The sequence below is a fragment of the Populus euphratica genome, unplaced genomic scaffold, assembly GCF_000495115.2.
Source record: "Populus euphratica unplaced genomic scaffold, PopEup_1.0 scaffold510.1, whole genome shotgun sequence".
NCBI lineage: Eukaryota > Viridiplantae > Streptophyta > Magnoliopsida > Malpighiales > Salicaceae > Populus > Populus euphratica.
The window spans coordinates 206515-230644 of NW_011500227.1; the positions used below are offsets into that span (position 1 = coordinate 206515).

The following is a 24130-nucleotide window of genomic DNA, read 5'->3' on the forward strand; positions in this document are numbered from 1 at the left end:
GATCATCATTCTTTTAATTGTTATTTTTTATAATTGATTTTTTTCAATTTCTTCATTAAATATTTGATCAGGTATTTTAGACCTAATGACTTAGGTCATGGATTTGAAAAATTAATGTGAGATGACATTATTTTTTATAAAAAAAAAATGCCTTGTGATTTTCATCATTGAGATGACATTATTTTTTATAAAAAAAAAGTGCCTTGTGATTTTCATCATTTTTTTTTATTAGGTTATCTTGATCTCATGACTTTGATCGCAAGATTGATGAGATAATCTAAATTAGCTCGATCCTGATTATCGAGATTATAAATTTATCATACTAACTTAAATTGACTCAAGCTGATTATTTTAATTTCTTTTTTAGTAAATTTTATTCTTTTGTATTTAATGAGATGAAAATTAAGCTATATCTATCATTTATTCTTTTTTTTTAAATAATAGGTTATCATAATTATTATTTTTTTAATTTGGTTCATATGTTATTATTCTTTATTTTTTATTGTATAATTAAAATAAAACTAATTTATATAATCCATTCCAGTTTATGAATAGAGTTGTGGATATTTCTCTCTTTTTTTAAAATGTATTTGCGGTATTTGAATATTAAAAAATAAAAAATGGGGCTGACAGCTAGCAACAAACCAATTAAGACATTAGTTGAGTCCAACTTCGGAAGGTTGGAGTTTATCTAGAAAAAGCAAAGATTCGAACCACAGACAAGTGATGGATTAAAAATTATAGAGCACACGTATAGTTTGTTAGTCCTAAAAAATAACACATCTGTCGGTTGGTCAAGCACGTTATTTATCCACGTGTCTTAAACTCGTGATTTTCTAATGCTAGTTCTCCAAGAAAAACGAACAACTAATGTACATGCTCTCAAAACTCATCTTCGTTCAAGTGATGATGAAAGTGTCGGTTAACCCATCAATGTACGGACGTAGCTCCTCAACTCTTTCTCTTGTAGCCATATGAATATGATCAAATTAACATGATCGCGAGGTCATACACATTTGGACGGTGATGGCAGCGTGCGTATTTGCATAAGCAACAATTATTAATTAATAAATTACCATATGATCTGTTTTTATCTGATATTTACTAACCCACGACATCAATTATATACTTCGTTGATGCGTGTCTTTAGCTTACATGTCGACGGGGAGCTCTTAAGGACCCGCTGAGCATCAAGGGAAGGTACCAAAACTATTTGTGCCCCAATTTTACTTTATTATACACTTACATTTTTATCTAGTAAGAGATTCAAATGAGGCCAGGCCACATGAGCTGTGGGACTTATTGACTAAGTATATATATACTATGCTTTCATGTTTCCATAAAGTTACAATAATATGATAATTATTATACTTTCAACATTATTAAATTAAAAAAGATATTAAATCTCAAAGAGATAGGCTAGTGGTTAAAGAATTTTTTGCCCTCTCTAATGCATAAGTTCAAATATTTTGTTCAACACAATTATCTTTCTAAACTCAGATATAACCAAAACAAGAAGCAACCAGCATTTGCAAAATTAAAAGAAATTGATTGATACGATAATTTTGTTAGATATAATTACAGTAACTAAATCCCAAAAACTTCACCTTAGTTAATTTTTGGCATTTTTTCTGACTCCAAATAATGAGTGAGATGATTAATTAATTAATTGTATCGTCCCTTAAACAAACAATTAATTAATATGTGTTAGAAAAAAAAATTATATCAATTAAAAAAATTATATTAAGAAAAAATATTTTAAATAGTAATATTTTTAAGTTATTATAATAAAAAATGAAACCAGAAATTAATTTGGATTGTTAAATTACCGTTAACAAGGGATACAGGCCACCTTTTTTTCCCCCCATGATAAATGTATTTTTAGATTATTTCTATGCATCAATCAAGACTACGTCTTTTTCTACGTTATTTTAAAAGCACATCCTCCACATTAACATGATGCTTTTAGAAGATTTTAATAAAATTTCGTAGTTTGAACTTAATTAGAAAGTCAAAATAATAGAGCAGATTTTCTTAATTATCATGTATACTTGTTTAGATTTATTTTTTATCTATATCATCAACAAAGAATTTAAGACTTAAACTAGATTTTCCAAACTACTCTTACTCTATTTAACAAAAAGCGCCAACAAAGCTATAATAATAATAATAATAATTACAATAACACTTGGTGCTTAACACCTTTGAAGGCTAAGAGATCTAGTTGGTAAATAATTTTTTTTTTCAGTATTATCATTCTTGTGAATGGTTATACTTAAAGACTCAACGAAACGGAAACTGAAACATTAGAATATACAAACTGATCCTAAATTAATATTATTCTTTGGTGCCATGTCATAAGCAGACCATCAATGTCAAAATTGTAACTGCAAATTTGCAAAGAGATCCTGAATATTAAACAAGCTGAGCCCATACTTTAAGTTTACGAGTGAAAATTACGTAGTGGTTGATGTGACATGAATATTGTATTGGTTAGAGTCAACAATATGCTCTACGAACATTGGAGTTTAAAAAGGATCGATCAGCCTGGCCGCACAGGAAGCTATTTTCCCACCATCGTGGTCAAAGTTTCGAACTAGTACTAGCTAGTTGAAGCCGTCTGTTGACAGTTTTCCTGTTTTAAATTATTTTCTTTTGCCATAAAGAAAGACAGATAGCGAGAATGAGAGACCAAAGGAGAGGGATGCACTTAGTATTGTTACAAGAGGGCTAAAATGGTTTAATAAAGGCTCGGAGATATTTGATGAGATTTTAGTAGATTAATTCTTATGGTTTATTATGTTATCTTGATTTACTTACTCGTAGAAAAGAATATTGCTTTCCTGATTCCAAACACTAAGATGATGCCAAAAGGGAGGCTGTATCCCTACTGTAGCTTGCAAAGTGCGAGGACTCATTCGACAAACATGCATGTGTTTTAACCTATCAAGCTGGGGTATTCCATGTTTAACGATCAAGGTTTTCACTTCAATATCGAGAAGCGGCATAAACTGAAGAATGCCGGTGATTAGTATCGGAAATGGAAATTAAATCTAAATTACGAAGCAAATAATTGATTTAATTCACTATATATATCACCTATTAACATATGACGTATCCCTTTTTTTATTTATTTATGTTTCAGATAAAAGACAATAATAGCATACATTTTATTGATGTCAGAAGAACTCAGATAGCCCATAAGAGTATGGCATCTCTTCTTTTTTTTTCTTCCTTGTATGAACCCTCCAGTTCTTTTAGCAGTCCAGTTCTTTGAAGCTATGGAAGCAAAGTCCAAAGAAAAGAGTTCAAATTTACACATCATAAGATATGCTCAGATCAACTCTCAACGATGTCGGAAAGTTGCAATATGCCAATTCTTTCAGTGTGTAAATATCCTTTCAAAAGGTCTAAACGTTGCAAATTGAGTTTCTTATAACCTTTGTATTATACGTATAGGCTTTCACAATGGCATAATACCGCATGCCATCACTGACTTGTTAAACCAATGTGCTCGGACAAATAAACTCGCAGCTATTATTCAACTTTGTGTTTATTTCGGATCAATTTAGAAGGGCAATTTGGTAATTAAAAGTAAACTGATAAAATAAAAATTTGTTGTTTCAAAGCTACCTAGTAAGAAGAAAAATTATCCAGACCTGCTATACTTCCTCTAAATGATCAGAGTCTCTCCTGTAACCGATCAGCTGACCAAGTCTACTATTGACTCCATCATTTATCTTCCTCTATTTTCTTAATCCTTCACTGTTTCCTTCCAGGCATGTAATAATGGATATTAGTCTCACCAGCAGTACAGGAAAGTCCGACCATATAGGATGCGATTCAGATTATCTGCAGGACTCAAGCCATGTAAGGTCTTATACTTGTGCTTTCTGCAAGAGAGGCTTCTCAAATGCACAAGCATTGGGAGGCCACATGAATATCCATAGAAGAGATAGGGCAAAACTTAAACAAGCTTTCGACGAAAACTTTCTTTCTTTGGACATCACAAAGTTCACTGAGGAAATAAGTAGAGCACCTAAAACGCCATGTACTCTGCCAGTTGATCAACATGTTAGTTTTACTCTTGGAAATAAAGCTAGCGAAGAAGTTCAGCCACTACCCTTTATTGTTGATGTGAAGGCAGGTACTGATGGCGATGAAGATAACAAGATGCAATTGAATCAAGCTACGTTGCAGGCGGGATTGGACCTGGAGCTTCGATTAGGGTCCGATCCACACGAATCATCTCCAAGGTCGAGTACCAGAGAATTCCTTTAATCGTAGTGAGCTGCAAGATGTTTGGGATCTGCTAGAGAGGTTTTTTCTCTTACCCTTTCATTTTTCTAAGAAATGTTATCAAGTACTCCACTTTTTTATCATAAAACCAAGGGAGGTTATGTTTCTTCTTCCTTTTCCATAAATTTCAACTGTTGTGTTGTAAGAGAAAAAGTTTAATATACTTCTTCTAAAGTTATTCACTCATGGCTCCATCCATTTAAAGCATCAAACTTTCTGTATATTCCACTTTGCGAATTAATTGCTGTTTTTATGACTTTATTGGTAATTTATTTGTGCTATCGAACTTAATTTTGTTGCTGATAAAATTTATATCGCATATGAAATGAATGAAACAAGGATCAAAATATTTTTATTGAGCTACCAAGATAACTTTGTTGGTTCATATTCGAATCTTGGATAGTACCAAGAAATTTGTTGCCTACAATGACCAGAAAAAAATAAAATTGATGTCAAATTAATCTGACAATTAATGGATTTTTAAATTCAATTTGCTTAGAGGCAATTAATACATCTAGTCATTCTGCACGCTCCACGAAATCCAAATTTCCCTATCATATAGTATTGAGTTTTTATTAAAAGAAAAGAAAAAAAGGAAATGGTAGTTGCTGCTTCTTTCTGGTTTCTATATTTATGGAGTGCAATTGATGAGGCATTTTGTATCTTAAATTTAGAATTAATTTCTCAAATAAAATAGATTTTGAACATCGAACTAAATACATTGAAAAGACTGCATTATTAAAGCCAAAGCTTATACTTGACTAGCAATGATCAATCGATCAGTAACGTAAGATAATTCATAGACTTTATCATGATCTCGTATCTAGATAGCAAGTATTCACTTTACTTCGACATAAGAAATGCTTCATATAAAAAAGAATGTTGCAATTAACTAATAATGGCATAGTTTGCCACTCATTTTTTGTAGTTATATAATTTCTTGTTTTTTTTTTTACTTTCATTTGTAAATCATTCACTAGTCCCTACAAAACATTCTAAAATTAGCTATGCTAATAGTTGTTTGCCCAATTTATCATGAGATGGTTGGAAAGTGGATGTAAGATCTTAAGAATTTTAACTTAACTTTTAAACTTTACCAGATGCTTGCTAGATGAATGATCAACACCCAAATTCATCTAAATTATCTCTTACTATATAGTATTCATTATTGTGGTAAGTACTTACAGTTTCTCTTGATCGAATTCGATGGACAATGAGTTTATCATCCAAAAACTGCAACTCAGTCCAATTTCTTGCATGTCTTTTAGCCTTGAATATTGCCACAAAAAGTTAGGGTTAGGGGTTTTCACATATAGTGAAAAATGCTTTTCTCATATGATTGAGAACCGAATAATTAAACTGTGTACATATGCTGTATTGTAAGGTACAAATATGTAGTTCTTATAAGAAAGAATTGCATTGTAGAAGTCTGTTAGCTGTACTATGCCTGTCATCATACGCCAGATGGTGGAGCGGATCTCACACATGACTTAAAACACCATAGAGAAACTGATTTGCGGGTAGGGGCTTCGTCAAATTTTATATCCACAATCTGATCACAATGAAATGAATCGAGACCTAGGGATCATAAGCATGTCATACACATAGGGATCGCGGACGTGCTTGGCATAACCATGAAAAATAAGATTAATTAACAAGTACATAGCACCAATTATCAAACTAAAGCATAGGAATGCGGGGAAAAATTAATAACAAGTTCGCTACTGGATTTCAGTTTGGGATACTTTTGATTTTGGTCTGGGAAAGTGAAGAGATTGAGATGTTGAAGTGGTTTTATTATGTAGATTGAAGAATGTGCACATGACCAAGAGTTGTGCTTTGATTCAATGCATGCTTCGATGTTTTTTCCTCGTGGTTAGCATAAAGCAGACCAAGTTTGATTAGGAATTAATGTATTTGGGAGTAGTAGTTAGCTTCGTATCGGCCTGCCCAGCGTATGCTCTTCGTAAAATCTTAATGAACCTCTTATCTTAGGGTATTGTCTTGTTAGACCATATAACACCCGAGATCTAATTTGATGGTGTATGATTTGGACTTATTAGGCTTTTTAGGATATACTGAAGGGGCTAATATACTGAAGGGGCTAATAGGTCATTAAAAATAAGATACAAGAAAAAATAAAAATAGAGAAGAAAACAAAATAATACAAAAATAAAAAGCAAATAATAAAAGATAAAAAGCTAATAGATACATGTAAGAAAAATAACATTAAAACTGAAGGAGTTGATGCCTCACATTTAAAGTCTTTCTTTGATGTTGTTATACCAATCTATAATACCTTCAGCCTTATAATTAAATTAGTTCTAGTAATCATGGAAAACTTATCTACAAACTTGAACCAATTAAGAGATGATATAAAATTAAAAAGAAGTTATCTTTGAAGATCGCAGTTTCATCATTAAAGATAACTTTGTTTTTTATAGGTCATATATTTAAGCTAACACAACAAAAAAACATAGACCAAATCTTAAGCTGAAATTTTCCAAACACTAGATTGAGCCACTAAAGTAATGAATCATCCACACAATAAGAAAGACAATTACTAATACCCTATTAATCTAAAAATTTCATCTATAATTTCCACACTAATTTACAGTGAAGAAAAAGATGATTTGAAGTCTCAATCTCCTTTTCACAAAAAAATATAAACAACTTGATCAACTGAGATTATATTACGTTAAAGAAAAGATTGAACCTTAAAAGGGACTCTTTTTAGCCATATCAAAGCCTTAAAAGTTCTAAGCCTTGGATCCATAATTTTGTTAGTAAGTAAAGAGCAAGTTTTAACTATATAACCTTCGTTTGCTGATGAGGATCAAATTTTTTTATTTAAAGTTTTTGCCTTTAGCAGAAAGCTTTCTGGAAATGAGAAAAAATAGACGACTTGTTTAATTTTAAAGAGAAACAATTATCTCCTCCAAGATAACTCCCACTTTCACTTGAGAGAATGTAAAGTCATGAATAAGTAACTTTCATTAGAGAGCTATTAAACCAAATATCATACTAGAACTGAGTTAGAGTCTTATTTCCCACTACAAATTTGCAGTTATTGGCTAAAGCTGGAGAGATAGTCTAATGAAGTCATACATGTCCCTCCAAATATAAGAAAATCTTCTATAAAAAATAAAAAAGTCATTTTCAAACACCAACTTGAATTTGTTGTATATCATTTTCTTCCATAGCTCATTACTAGAAAGACAAAGCCTCCAAATCCACTTCAAAAGCATTACTTTATTTTTGATTATCAATGACCCAATCTCAAGGCTACCCCTATCATTATCTTGAACAACCACACTCCATTGAACTTTGCAAAAAAAATTTATTTTGACAATTCTTGACTATAAGAATTTATATTGAATGAAAGTAAGCAAACAACACATACATTTTGGTATAAGAAAGATCAACATGAAATACAAAGGAAGGGAGTTCAACACACTTTTTATAAGGTAAATACAACCCATTATACTTTATATTCTCGCTTTCCACAAAGTGAGTTTCTTTCAAAACATATCAATGGACTTGTTAGGTTTTTTAGGCTTCTTAGTAGTCAGATTGACAATCCTTATTCTCAAAAGAATATTACATCATATGATACTCACAAACTCAAATAGATGTGAGCTTTATTTAAGTTCATCATCAGAACTTTGGATTTATGTACCACATACCATGTCCCGCATAAACCATATCCCATGTACGTATAATTTTTAGCATTATGGCATAAACCATATCCAGAGCGTCCATCACATGTTATACTCATTATTTTTACAAAATCTAAATAGTATTTTTGTTGATGTAATTTTATTTATTGATTAATAATGAACTTTCATAAAAATTCACTAACTGGGATCAATGTGGATGATTCTCTAGTGTGAATTGCAACCTAATCTATTTCACATAAAATGAAAAGGTAGTATAATAAAATTAAGACTTGCTATATAAAAATCCTTATATTTTCATTTTAGACGAGGTGACTTTAATCAAATCAATTATAATAAATCTGTCTTTCTATTACTTATCTTCATTCAAAATTCCAAAAGGTTTAGAAAGTACATTAAAAGATCTTGAGGTCATTTTTCTTAGGTAATGATGATAAGGCTAGCAAAAATCATTATATTAGTTGAAAACATTTCTTAAAAAACACAAAGAGTGAGAAAGATGGAGGTTAAGGTATACTTGATAATAACAAGATTCTTATTTAATGGTTGTGGAGGTTTGGCTCGAAAAAAATATTATAAATAGTTAATATTGATGTCAATGAATTTTTTTTGGAGATATGAGTCTAGCCAAAAACATATATTTTTTTTTCATAACAATAATTATGGACAGAGTATGTTGTTTTCCCATTAAAAACAACTAGGTGTGTCCTTCTAACCTTTTAGACCTCTGTGTATTTAAAAATTTTTTCTGAAGCTAGGCACACTTGGCCTTCTTATGTATATTTATTGTTTTTTTTCTTGTGTTTTTTTACAAGAAAATTATTTAAATTAATTTATTTTAATAATATTTAAGTGATTCTTAAATTATGTCTTTATTTTTTATAAGAATAGGCATTTGTTATTATAATATTATCAATTGCTTTATAAATAATTATGTATTGGCCTAATATTTAGACTTCTTAAAATGCTTGTTCTCATTAATATGAAATTAGAATAAAATATCAATTCTTTTATTATAATTGTTTTATATAATTACCCAAATTTATCTTTCCTAATTTTTTTCATGTTAGTGTATGAAGAATGATTGATACATAATTTTATAATTTTGAATTGGTACCTTCTTTAACTATAATAATAAGTTTTTTACTTCAAAAACAACGTTTTTTATAATAAATAATAAGTTTTTTACTTCAAAAACAACGCTTTTTATAATAAAAAAATATGTTTTTGTTAAAAAAATCATGAATAAGAAATTTTTGTTTTTAATTTAAAATATAAGTTTTCTCCTTTTTTTCACTTATGATTTCTATCACTTTTTATTCAATGAACTATGCCTCTAATTAAAAAAAAAACTATCAAAACAATAAAAAAAACTATATGAATCAAAAAAGAAAATTATGAAAACACATTTTTTCCTATAATTTTATTCATTGTCTTTCCAGTGAATATCTATTTTTTATTTTATAATTAAATTAAAAATAAATTTTAAATAGTTACTCGTGGAAGCACTCGAGTAGTTATGATATTACATTTGAAAACTGAAAGAAAAAAAAAAGATACTACCCATAATAGAAAAATAATTTAATTTGGCTTCATATACTGCGGTCATTTAAAAAATATTATATTATTTCAGGCTAAACACTTAATATTTAATCTATGGGAGAGAGATAGTTATTATTAAAGAATAATAAAAATTACATTTTAAAATATTATCTAAGTATTTATTTTTTGAGTTGAGATAATTTTTTATATGTTACCCAATACTAAACCCAATATAGGATATGCCATGAAGTACATGCACATACGCCATTTATCTTTGTCAATTTCTACTACTTAGCCTAGTTTGCATGGAGATAAGTTTCTATTAGTATATTTGTAACAAATACTAAAAGAGGTGCTTGATTTAGCAAAAAACTATAATACATGTATTTTAATAAAACAAATTCATATAAATACTAAAATAGAAATAATGATAAAGTACAAGTACTTTAAATTTTATCACCTCAAAAAAAATAAAAAAAATATTAAAATAATATCTTGATGGGATTATCTTAATTTATCAAAGTTTTAGTAAACATCACATGTCACCATACTAACGACATCCACTAAAGTACTATTCTTTGAAAAAACTTTGTTTTAGTCCCAAATCTTCTCGACATTAGTTAATTACATTCTTTTGTCATATTCTTGTAGTAGTGCAAGTCTAATGTGTATATTTTGATGCACCAGAATGATGCCACTTTGAATAACATTATTCTAAAAAAACTTAATGAACATTAACCTTTCATCTATTGTGATATTTACCCATTAAAATGACATCAATTTAAAGAAAAATTGATGAAATTGTTGATAAATATGCACAAAAAAAACCCGGTTGAGAAGTTTTTTAAATATATGAGATGAAATTGATAGAAATTACATATTTAAGACTCAATTAAAAATGTGAAATAAATTTTGGACTAAATTGAGATTTTTTCCAATTCCTTTCCTCTTTCTTTAAGAATCCAATCGGAATATCACCTATAGTTCAAGGACTTCGTAGTAATAAAACCACCACCATCTCGCTGATTGACACGAAGTGTAGAGACAAGCACCCAATGCTCCCATTATCCCATCCACACGTTAAACTTGGATATAATAGTTTTCTCGTTAAAAATAAATTTATAAGCTATATGTAATTCGCAGTGTAATTTATGCTCATGTATTTATTATGATATATTTAAGAAAAAAACATGTATTGAACAGAAAAATATGTTGGAAACAAACATAGACAGAGTTGTATATATATATATATTGGTTTTCTAATTAGGGAATTAGAAAACCTATAAATAGGTTTGGAAAACTTGAATAAATTAATGTGATATTTTCTTTTCATGGAAATTAATGTGATTTGACAAAACGTAAAATAAGTTTTTTTTGGTTAGCTTTATTATGGCCGAAACTACTTGGATTAATGTCAGACTATGTTTATGTTATTGAAGAACAATTCATGTAATTTTAGCAACAAACCTGAAACATTAACCATTTGTGTTTAGCTAACTTAATTACCACAACTTAGCTTACATAAATCCACTTCATTAGCATCCTAATTTAAGGTTGAAATGCACTAAAAGTACTTTTGAAAATTTTTTATATTTATGTTTTTTTTTCAAATTTTTACTTATAAAAAATAGACTTCTAATCAAAACACATTTTAAAAAATTACCACAACTATAATTTTAAACACTACCTTAATAGTTTACAACAATAATGTTTTTCCTTAAAAGAAGTAACTAGCCTTTTACATAAAAAGTACAATGTCAATAATTGAAAAGGGGACGTTTTTCAAAAATTAATATAGTTTTTAAAAAAATTAGTAAAATAACATCATTTAAAAAAATTAACAAAATAATAATATATTTTCATCTTATCGTTCTTCAGAAGAGTAACAAAGTGAAACTCCAATCATCTAGTCCAATTAGTGATCTAGTTGGATTCAATTATATGAACTAGTTGATCATTTTATATAAAAACTATAATTTAATGAAATTTTTTATTTAGATATTTTTTATGAGTCAAAACATATATTTTTATCCAACTTGTAAACTAGAAAATAAACTTCAATTAAAATATAAAAAAGTTATAGTAGTTCTCTTTTATTTTCCAATGTTAATCAATGAGATCGAGATTGTTTGTTTGCATGCTCGCTTCTTCGTTTTCAGCAATGATAGCAAAATAAATGTTTGGTTATGTAAAAAACACAATTTATTTTTTATGGATCCCATGATAATTCATGTTTGCAACACGATTTTGACGAAGCAACTCCTGACTGCTTTTCTTCAAACCGTGTTTTAGTAAATAGTGTTTCTTCAATGTTAACTTAAAACAATGAATAGTACAATTCAGTTATACTATTTGCATGAATTTTTTTAATGTGTTTATTTTTTGTACATTAAAAAAAAAACTAGTTTAGAGTGAATTAAATTCACTTGTGTTGTCATAGAACAATTTGTTTTTCCAAAAAAAAAAGTGTAGAGTGAATTAAATTTACTCGCACTATAATATCAAATTAATTTTTTTCTAATAATATTTTATCTAAATTTATTCACGCTCAAAAAATTATAAAATTGTAGTTCTTGTTGGATGAATTTAGTACGTAATAGAATTATAGATGGGTTAATAGAATAATAAAAAAAATATTTTACATAAAGTATTATTTATTTCATGATATAATAGTAATGGTTAAATCTACAATATTTAAATTAAAAACCATCAATATTAATATATATTTTTTAAAATTATTTTATAACCTCAATTTCAAAAGTATTTTTAACCAAATACATATTATGTAGATGGCCTAACATATATATTTTTTAACTAGTGGGACAAGTCTAAACTCAAAATGAGGTATGATGATGTCAAATTAGACTAAAGGCTTTAAAGGGTTATAATTTTTTATCCAGCAATAAATCACACTTAAATTTTTATATAATTTTCTGGAGGTCATTTTCTTTATAATAGACTATGCATCACTACATATACCATCAAATTTTTAGATATCACAAATCTCATTAAAACTTTTAATTTTAATAGTTTTGAAATTTTTCATGTTATTTTTTAAATTGATTAATGAACTTCATTGACCATTTAAATCAATCAATCGGCTAAAACTAGATATTTAAAGTTTTATTTTATTATACTTTAAAAATATAGTAATTATTAAATATGACTATTTAGAAGTGTAATAACTAAATAATAATCACTAGTAAAAATGAGGTAAAAAAATATTATTTCACTAAAAGTTTTTGCTCCTATATTGATTCACCAACTATTTTGATCTTGCATGCTAATTTTCTAATTTATCCTTGGAAAAGATCTCGCGTACCTAAATTACTGGAATTGACGTATTGACCCTCGGAAAGACAAATGTGCCTGCCACTTCTCTGTTTGTTAGGAAAAGAAAAAACTTTGAAAGATTCGTAGTGTTATTATCATGATCAACTAATTCATAGATTTTCACTTAAAAAAATCCCCTTCAAAAAGGCAACCATCAAGGCGACAAAAACTAAAGTACGTAATCTACTTTACATAAAACTCTTCCTTATTTTCTTCTTTATCAAAAACCAATATATCTCTCTCTGAAACTCTTATCTTTCAGGGGAAAAAATGTCATCTCCAACACCATCCATTCAAGATCCTTTCAAAGCATGGAAATTCTTGGTTTTGCCGACGCTAAAAGTCAGTGATGTCTTTTCTTTATTTCTAAAAGCAACCATAGCTATTTGCACCGTCGTTTCAATCTCCCTCGTGTTCTACTCCTTCCTCAATCAATCTCAATGGCAACCTTGCCCAGAATGCCACAAGAGTTTAATCTCTGATCACAGGAAGATAACAAAAGGTAATGTTTCTGGTCATTTCTATGAGAAGACAAATATTTCACAAATTTTATTCGGCATTGGTGGCTCCGCAAAGATGTGGAATAAACGCAGGCACTATACTGAGCTATGGTGGATGCCTAACATCACCCGTGGCTATGTCTGGCTCGACCAGAAACCTCCAGAGAATGTAACGTGGCCAGAAACCTCACCCGAGTACAAAGTCTCAGCCGACACGTCACGGTTCAAGTACACCTGCTCGTATGGCTCTCGGTCAGCGCTACGGATTGCGCGGATAGTGAAGGAGAGCTTTGAATTAGGAGAGGAAAATGTGAGATGGTTCGTGATGGGAGATGATGATACAGTATTTTTCATAGAGAATTTGGTAATGGTATTAGCAAAATACGATCATAATCAGATGTATTACATCGGCGGCAATTCGGAGAGTGTTGAGCAAGATGTGATACATTCATATACAATGGCATACGGTGGTGGTGGATTTGCTATCAGTTATCCACTAGCAAAAGAACTCGTCAGGGTTTTGGATAGCTGTATTGATCGGTATGCGTCGTTATACGGCTCTGATCAGAAAATTCAGGGTTGCATGAGTGAGATTGGAGTTCCTCTTACTAAAGAGCTCGGATTCCATCAGGTTAGTTACTTCATTTTTTTTTTAATTCTTCCATCAGGTTAGTTACTTCATTTTTTTAAATGTTCTCTCTCTAGAACCATACAATCCCGTGCTAATTGTAAATTTTGTTACAGATTGATTTCCCATACGTTTCTTTTTCCATTAATTCTTATTGTTAAATTTTGTTACAGATTGATTTTCTATACGTTTCTTTTTTCCATTAATTCTTATTGTTTTCTTTTGCAATGGATGATGATTAATTCACAGGTTGATATTAGAGGAGATCCATATGGTTTACTGGCAGCGCACCCATTGGCGCCATTGGTGTCCTTACACCATCTAGACTACGTCCAGTCAATATTTCCAAAGCTGAACCGCATTGACTCAGTCAAGAAGTTAATATCTTCTTATAAAATGGATCCGGGTCGGGTTTTACAATATAGTTTTTGTTATGATTTGACGCGTAATTGGTCTGTTTCAGCATCTTGGGGTTACACCATACAGATACATCCTTCTTTGATGACGGCAAAGCAGTTGGAATCCGCGTTCAGAACGTTTCAGACGTGGAGGAGTTGGAGCAATGGACCATTCACATTTAACACCCGACCCATGAGTCAACATCCGTGTCTAAGACCAGTTGTGTATTTCTTGGATCGGGTTGAAAGAGTAGGGGATGGTACATTGACCACGTATAAAAGGTCTGTGCAAGAGTTTGGTCAAGTTTGCGACCTACCGGAGTATGCTCCAGTTTTGGCCGTCAAGTTAGTGAATGTCACAACTTCTACATCGTTGAAACCTGAGATTTGGAATTTGGTGAGCTACTTTTCTCTTTTAGCATTCCTTGAAAAACTTTAAAACTGAAAACCCAAATCAAATGGCTTCCAATTTGTTTGCCTACAGAAGATTTGGTGGGCACGTTAGGTCAAATTTTTCAAGTCCGATAGCCTTAATTTAAGGTAGGAAAGTGATACCCTTAATTTAGTTGGGTACTGGGCGGAAGGCAATGACTGTCTCTCTCATTCTCGAAACAAATTTAACACCTTAGCAACCATAGCAAAATCTAATTAGCTTTGCAACGTGGACCCCCCTCTAAGGAATGTTGGACGCACAAACGTTCAAACCACATGTCAATATTTTTTTATACGCCACTCATCAATTTATGCGCAATTGGTGCTAGAAATATGAAAAGATGTGTTGAATATTTTTGTATTGATGCATAGTAAACATCGGCTGTTTGATATCTTGGATGGATCTGTAAAACCATTAGTGTCTAACACGTTTGAAAAATAATTGAACTATCAGGCACCACGTAGACAGTGCTGCGAGGTAATCAAGGGAGAAGTCGGGCTGAACAGTGTGGTGCAGGTCAACATTAGAGGGTGCAATCAGTTTGAGAGCGTGACTCCTCCATAGAGAACATGTCGGATGTTAACTCCAATTTTCACATCGAACTAAAGCCCTTGCAAGAATGCCAACCACATACCATGATTATGGGAGATCAGAGACTATTAGCTCCAGTTCTCCATGTAAATATACTATACATTTTATATTATTTGCTACTTTTGTTGCTACCCTTTGGCGTCTATAATGAACAACAGTTTTAATTCATAAACTTATTCTTCTGTTTTCTTAGTCTGGCACGACTTGAAGCATAATTTAATTTCGACAATCTATCTTGCAACCACGCTTTACCAAACTGTTATATATCTTACCTACTTGGAACGGCTATGAAGTAGATGGATTAATTCCTCTATGACATGCCTGCCTTGTGGGCTTTAAATTACAATCAATATATATACATATCCCGCAACCTGTTGGGGTTATAATTTTTTTTTCTAAAATAATATTAGGTGTAAAGTTAGTTCGATAAGTTTATTATATAAAAATTTTAAAATGCAAATTGAAAAGTTTATATAAGTATCTAATTAAATAAATTGATAATTATCTATGTAAATAAACCAAAAAAAATCATTAACAATAATAAAAAAAATTAAAAAAATTAAAAGATAAATATCAATCAAGATATTCAATCACACAAAATTAGATATTCATCCAAATATATTCACTGAACTTGTTTATTTAAATTAATAAAAAATAAATTTATATTATAAAAAATACATAATCTAAAAAATAAATATAGATAAAACTGAATGAATAAACTTGCATCCTAAAAACATATATTATGAAAGGTCAAATACTTCAAAAATATTATTTAAGATAATAAAAAAATAAATTTTTAACAAATTAAATATCAAAAAATGAATTTAAACAAAAATTAGTTGTACAAAAATAGTAAATTAAGGGGTAAAAATATTTTTACTATTAACAAAAAACCTAGACATCCTTAAACAATTTTTTAATAACTAATAAATTAGTGAAAAAGACGAAAGCATCCCTAACCTCATGATTATTATTTTTTCACTCAAGGATAAATAATTAATTTTACTATAATAATTCACAATATAAACTATCTACATAGTGAAAAACTCACTCCAATGATATTATGAATAATATAAAACTACAAAGTTGTTGTCTTGGGCTCAATACCATTTATGCGCATGATCATTTATGATGTTGAGCTTTTATTTTTATTTATTGGGGTAGTTTTTTTTATTTTATTTGTAATATAGGGTTTTTTAGCTGCTAGTTTTTGGGTGTGTTTAGTAATTAAAAAAAATAACAAAAGGTAAGAAAAACTAAGATAAAATTATAAATATTATATATACACATTATTATTATACACAGATAAAATTATAAATATTATATATACACACTATTATTATACACAAACACATAAACACGCGTATATGTTTTATCAAAATTAAAATATGTATATATTATATTATATTAAAAAAAACCTAATTATTTTTAAATATATCTATATAATATAAATATATATTAAATAAATTTTTAATTTAATAATATTCATATCTCCTCTTCAAATAAGATAAATATCCATAAAACACGCATTTATTTGGATTGTGTAGGAACCCATCATAGTTGTATTAAATTGCCATCACTAATCAAAACCATGAGAAAAGCAAGAGAAAAAGACGCGACGACTCCGTTCAGCCAACTGGACCCAAGCGCTAATAGAGCTTGAAGAACCAATGGATGCCCAGAATAAAGTCCCCAAACCTGAAAAATATCGCAGCCTAGAAAAAATCAACCCACAGCCGGAAAGATAAAGAGGCATGGAGTTTATTATGGCCAAGACAAAATCACCCCACAGCCGAGGAGATATATAGAGAGGCGCGATGAGCAATTTTGCAAGTCCATAATGTGGAGAGTCTTGATCCACAGTACCAACACAGTTGTTTTCTCACACATTTTTTATTTTCTGTTAATAATTAATGCAATCTAGAAAATGCCAACAATTTTATAAGAGTAGCAGGCTGAAGAAGACCTACCATTGAGTACCCATACTACATTTAAACATTAACCTAGTTGTAAGCCCATACAGGATAAATAAACAATTGAGTACCTATACCAGAAGAGATTAATCCATTACCTATAGTGTATTAACTCTCCATGCACTTTAACTGGTTAAATTATGTGTTTATTTTTTGAAGTTTATCAATTTAAATTTTATAAATTTCATGGGTTCTAAAAACTTATATAATCATTAAATTTCATTAATTTTAGAATTTTAAAAATGAATCGATATGCAAATAAGCTAACTTGAACATCTAAGTTAGTAGGTAACATTATTTATTATGAAAAAAATATTGATATTGTATATTTTAAAAATTAAAAATTATTATTATTTGTAACACATATAAAATAAAATAAAAAATATAAATATAAATTACAATAGCTTTAAAAATACAAAATCATTGAAAAAATAACTATTATTTAAAAAAATCAACTGAATAATTTAAAAAATAAGAGAGATGAGGTATTAAATTAAATTGAAATAAGAATATATAATCTTAAAATACATAAAAGGAGGTTATTAGCTAAAAATTTTACAAAAAAAATAATTAAAAAAAAAAAGAAGAGAATCAGAAGCTGGGAGAGGCTGGTCACTACTTGGCCTAGCAAGTCAAGCAGAGTGCTTGGTCAACTACCCCAACTAGGTTTAAATTTTATAAAATTCAATATAAAGCAAATGATATGTTGTCCTTCTTATTTTGTTGCTTAGTTTTCGGCTACCTCATTTTAAGTAGTTGGAAACCCACTGGAAGGTTGGATTTTGGGGTTTCTAACAAAAAAAATATCTATTTTTAACTAATTGTTCATGTTAAAACATTTAAAAAATACTTTATAAATCTATAGAAAATAAAATTTAAAAATAACAATAATTAAACTCTTTTAATTAAGTGAAACATTTTGACTCCAAACTTGATTATTTTGATCACTAGAATCATAATAATTAACAAATTTCTTTTTAATATTATATTTCAATGAGTCTTTCCATTCTTTTTTAAATAAAAAAATTGAAAAATAAATTTTTACATCAAAATCAAATTTATAATCACTTTGAAAATGTTTGGAGTCAAAATGTTTTTAATATATATTTTTAATATATAATTAATTATTTTTAATATTATATTTTCTCCATGCTTTACATTTAAGCATTCTTTCTTTTAATTTTTCTTCCTAATACAATTTCAAACTTTATTTTATCTAATTAGATGGTAAAAGAACTCAATTAAAAAAAATGACAGCAAATAAAAAAATAAAGATTCAAAAAATAAAATAAAAGTATGAATACTGAAGCTCCACTGGAAAATTCAAATCTCTCATTTGTATAGGTAATAGTACTATAATTAACCATCAAATCGAATTGGAAAATTAATCCTGACCATTTTCTAGTTTCAAGGGAACATATTTGTTTTTCCTCGCAATAACTTTCTGCATGGATGCCATAGCTATCAAATTCTGGTGGACCCCGAAAACCTGGGGCATATTTCCAACCGAGTTTAATTTTGAATTTTCTAAGATGATTGAATTAACTTGGTGACTCAATCAAAATCTAATTGATTTTTTATATTTCTTTATCTAAAATCATATTATTGTTATTATTATTATTATTTTCGAATGAAGGTGGTCGTGGCTCTATAATGTTGATTCTTCCATGAAATGATTGATTTGGTCCGATTCGTGAATTAATTTGGTTGTTTTGGTTGAATTAAGGTGACCGGAATGAAGGGATGATCGTCTTTGTCATGTCATGATGGCCCCGTTGCTTACTAGAAAGATGTATTATGCATTTTTATATATGGATTTATTTATTTTTCTTATTCACATGAATGCGGATCCAAGTTCTTATATGGGTCATTGGTCCCTTGGGCTTAATTAGTGATTCTAGCTGGTGGTTCCTTTTTGGACCGTTTTGCTCCTGCAAGTTTATTTCAGCCCAAATAATTATAACAATAATAAAAATAACTCCACCGCCATAAAAACAACAAAAACATTAAGTTCAACAATATTGCAAATTCAAAATGAATGCAAGATGAAAACTCTAGCCAATTCCTAGCCAAATAGAGAATAGAGAAGCAATTTTCCTTTTTTACTTTCAATTTTTTTCACCCTTTCCATTTTTTTTCCAAATAAAAAATAATAAAAACATGTTACTTTCTTAGAGTTTTAGAATGTTTTTCCAACTCAAAATACTAAAAAGTGTGTTCAAATTATATTATTTTTCTTTTGAAGAAAAATGGTAAAATAGAAATCATGTTCAAAGTAAACTTGTTTTCTATGACATTCTTTACATTTTGACATATATCAAAAATTTTCTTATTTTAATTAAAGATATTATTTATTTATTATTTTGAAAGAAATTGTTTGACACCCATTAATAAAATTAATTCAAGATAAAAAATAACTCTGTATTTGATTGAGTTTTTTTTATTGATTATTGCTTTTTTTTCTTCTTTTCCTTCTTTCATGTATCATGTGGAATTGTAATATATATCATAAAAAGAAATGAAATGTTGATGTGTATTCATTTTTCAACCCTATATTAATTTGGAAGCAATTAATTTAATATCTTGAAATTCTTTCTTCAGGATTATTATAGTATGGAATATATATGTTATATTACAAAAACACATCTCTTTCATTAAAGCATACCCTCAAATACTCTAATATATGACTAGAAAATTTATGATATTAGTGATGCAATGTATACAATCAAACCATAAGCCAAACTATAAATTTGTAAACTATATGTAATTTGTAGGTGCAATACACATACACACAAATATTTCACATGTTAGAGTCAAGAATTTTAAATTTTAAGTAATATTAATCAATACTAAAATTAGAAATATCATCTTAATATTTACTAATGCTAGAGTTAGGAACATTTATATTTATCAATACCAGAGTTAATGATACTATTAGTATTCATTAATGTTAGAATTAAAAATATTAACAATAGAATGAGAATAACTCTTAACTTATTATTTATTAACGCTAAAGTTAGAAATATTAGATCTTTTTTTTCTTGTAACACTTATTAACGTTAAAGTATGAAGTAGTTTTAGTTGAATATTCACTTATTCCAGAGTTAGAAATATTACAAGTAGATTATCGATAACCTGACACAACAAACCCTTAGCAATTTAAGGTAAAACCAATAATGCAGTCGATTTTAGATATGATATTTTAGAAATGAAAGTATCTTCCTTTTACTTTAATCATTCTTGTACCATCAAATCTTTATTGATTAGTTAGGGTTCCTAATAATCATAATATTATATGACAATTCCTTAATCAAATTTCTTTTCTCTAAAAACAAGATGTCAAATATTTTTTAATTTTTTTTAAGATCACCGTGATGTCGGGAAATGATAAAGGATAATATATGTAATTTGATCATTAACAATGATAATTATAAGAACATGGTGTAAGTTGAGGTAATAAAGAAGTTGCAACTCAAGATAGAAAAACTTTACAAATTGAAATGGCTAAATCAAGATAGCATGGTAATAATGGATGAACACTATCTTATTTTATTTTATATAAATAAGATATTTTGATGATAATTTGTATAATGTGATGTTTATAAATGCATGTCATCTATTATTAGATAAACTATAATAACATGATAAAAATATCATCCATGATAAATGACATAATACATATACTCTTAATATAAAAAGGAAGCATATGGTATTAAAGTCCAGGAAAGAAAGGGTAGTTGTTCAGTTTAATGATAAAAATATATTGTTTTTATCCTGGTTCATGAAGAATGAAGAGAAGTAAGAGACGAAGTAGATTATAGAAAATTAAAATGAGGTAAGAAAGGGCACAATGTGAAACAGAAACTTCAGAGATGAAAAATCCCACCTTGTTAACAATATCTCATTCCACTCACTGACAAAAGTTTGCAAAATTCCTCTATTTCTTTATCATTTTATTTCAGTTGATCTAAGCAAATTCAGTTTAAGAGACCCTGAAATTTAAGAAACAAGACTTCTGTCACGTGGTAATTTTTCGCTACGCGAATAAACCCGTGCAGCAGCCTAGTCCCTCGCTAGACTCAGCCTTCCCTCGTTTATCCACTCGTGTTTGCCTATTAACTAAGTGTTTCCCTCACCCGAGAGGTTTCCCCACTTTCCCATGTTAAAGACAAGCGGAATACACAAGTAGAATTGCTCTTAACCAAGCACACTGAGATTACAAGAATACCTCTCAACCTTTATTTATCTCATTAACAAAGGATTACACAACGTGTGCTATGCACAGAATTCGCATGCTACACCAACAAGTTTACATACGTTATTTCCTCTCTATGCATTCTATTCTCTATGTATTCACCCTATACAACAAAGAATTACCATCACCATTTATAGCCAAGTATGTGAGCTGCAGGGCACCTCCATGATCCCCATATTTCAGGACATAATAGGTACTTACTCCCCCATGATCCCCATGATCATTTGTGGCTCACCCATATCCCCATTTCTAGGATATAGTGGAGAACTTCCTCCCCCATGTGCTTCATGATTTCAGCAACTTGGAAACACCCCAGTTATGCTCCCACTTTCTGCATGCTTGCCTGGCAGCTCCATTTGCCAGCTCTAGCTTCATCTGCTGCTAAATCACCCACATGCCTTGGACAGTCCATCGTCCAAGTTTTAGATCTTGCTAAGTCAAGCCCCTGACTTACGCAAGCTCTTGTGCGCTGCTGAGTGCGCACCCTGGGTACGGTCGCCAAATACTGCGATGCCAAATCCGCATCTGCGTGCAGACCCCCATGTCTGCGCTGCCGAATGCACATCTACGTGCAGGCCGCCCAATCTTGCACTGCCCAATTCGCTTCTGCGTGCAGGCCCCAAATCCTGCGCTGCCGAATTCACAACTGCATGCAGGCCCCAATCTTGCATTGCCAAATTCGCTTCTGCGTGCAGGCCCCAAATCCTGCGCTGCCGAATTCACAACTGCGTGCAGGCCCCAATTCCTTCACTGCCGAATTCGCAACTGCGTGCAGGCCCCAATGTCTGCACTACCGCATTCGCATCTGCGTGCAAGCTAGCCAAATCTTGCGCTGCCGAATTCCCATATGCGCGCAAGCTCCCAGTGTCTGCGCTGCTATTATATCCCATCATTGGCATGGCTGCCAGCACCCTTAGGCCTGGTATTGGACAGCATGCCTTAGGTGTGCACCCCGTGCACATTTAACACTGTAACAACTTCCTTCTTATATTCATTGAATAATTATGCGGATAAAATATAAAAACCTATTCGTTTTTGTTTTTTTTTTTTAAAAAAAAAAAAAACTAGCAAACCATTTTGATTTGATTTTAAAAGTTTTCATAGTTGAATTTAATACCATCAACTTATGATTTGGTAGCTAGATTTGAAACAAGACTTCCTTCTTATATTCATTGAACAATTATGCCGACAAAATATAAAAACCTATTCATTTATGTTTTTTAAAAAATCATAAAAAAACTAGCAAAACATTTTGATTTGGTTTTAAAAGTTTTCATAGTTGAATTTAATACAATTTTGGTAGCTAGATTTGATACGTAAGGAAATGGGCTAGTATCAAATCCAAGATATATCCAAAATGTATTGTGTCAAGCCATCTAGAGTTTAAGCCCGAACTTGGTCACAGGCATTTAGAAAAAGTCTTGAGCACTTCTGGTCAAGCCGAGAAAGAGTATAGGAAGCTTGAGGCCCTGAGTAGTTAAAGTTGAGTGGAGTTCAAGGTATCTAAATGTTAAACGAGAATTGAGTTCTGCACACCTAATGATCTAGGGTGTCGGGAGTCGAATTGTGTCCGGTCCAATGCACCTAGTCTCAGTTTTTTTTTAATATAAGAAAAGGTAATAAAGCCTAAGAAAGGCACAAACCACAGCCTATAAGGACACATGGAAACAATTACATCATTTCTCAAAAGACTAAGCAAAATAAAAAATCAACCAGGGTAGAATATTATTAGAGATCCATCTTTTGCTCGATTCTATCTCTTATCAACTACCACCAATCTACTTCTTCTTAGAAATTAATAAAATCACAATATCAACCCGAACTTTAAAGAAGCCAAAATCATGAAAATCTCCATGGTGATCATAACATATACAAGTAATCCGAAAAAAGAATGGTTAAAACCAAGTCATCAATTCATAATTTTTAGTAACAACTTGTTTTGCAAGGGCATCTGTCATACTGTTACTCTCCCTTAAAATATATATGTGAATACTTTACCAGTCTTAAACCTGAAGAAAATCTAGATGCAAGGATGAAAAGCACATGGAATTTCCATGGTTTATTAGACTCTTTAATCATCCGGTTCATCACATTGGAAGAATCAGATTCAATTATAATTCTCTTCCTTATACACTCTTCTCTAGTAGATGATAGTTCTAATGCTTTAATCAGTGCAATTAGCTCTGCTTCATTGGAATCTTTAATCCCTACTGGTGTAGATCTATACATACATTGTACGATACCCTTATGATCTCAAAGAACACCCTCAATACCAGGATCACTAGGTTTTCTAGTGGAAGATCCATCCACATTCCATTTTAGCCATTGATTTACCTGTGAAGACCATATAATAAGAGGTCTAACACTTTTAAGATTAGTCCATCACACCAACCCATCAGCAGATATTAGCGAATCCAGGACATTATATGAAAAAATAGAAAAAATAGCTATTAACCACACATTAAGATAAGAAAAAACAGAGTATCATAATCTGGCCTCTT

The 24130-nt window shown here is 30.1% G+C and overlaps 2 protein-coding genes across 3 annotated transcripts; both read left to right on the forward strand.

The window, feature by feature from the left end:
* Positions 1-3620: 3620 nt before the first annotated feature.
* LOC105112395 (transcriptional regulator TAC1-like) lies at positions 3621-4522 on the forward strand. The gene has a single exon (XM_011008092.1). It carries the CDS (start codon positions 3790-3792, stop codon positions 4279-4281), a length of 492 nt encoding a protein of 163 aa, XP_011006394.1. The 5' UTR covers positions 3621-3789; the 3' UTR covers positions 4282-4522.
* Positions 4256-15593, forward strand: LOC105112393 (uncharacterized). 2 transcript variants are annotated; one of them, XM_011008091.1, is made up of 4 exons: positions 4256-4320; positions 13114-13982; positions 14229-14774; positions 15264-15593. In XM_011008091.1, exons 2-4 carry the CDS (start codon positions 13122-13124, stop codon positions 15372-15374), a joined length of 1518 nt encoding a protein of 505 aa, XP_011006393.1. In that variant the 5' UTR covers positions 4256-4320; positions 13114-13121; the 3' UTR covers positions 15375-15593. The 2 variants fall into 2 exon arrangements, with proteins under 2 accessions (XP_011006393.1, XP_011006392.1); XM_011008090.1 differs by lacking the exon at positions 4256-4320 and having other exon boundaries at positions 13037-13982.
* Positions 15594-24130: the final 8537 nt, after the last annotated feature.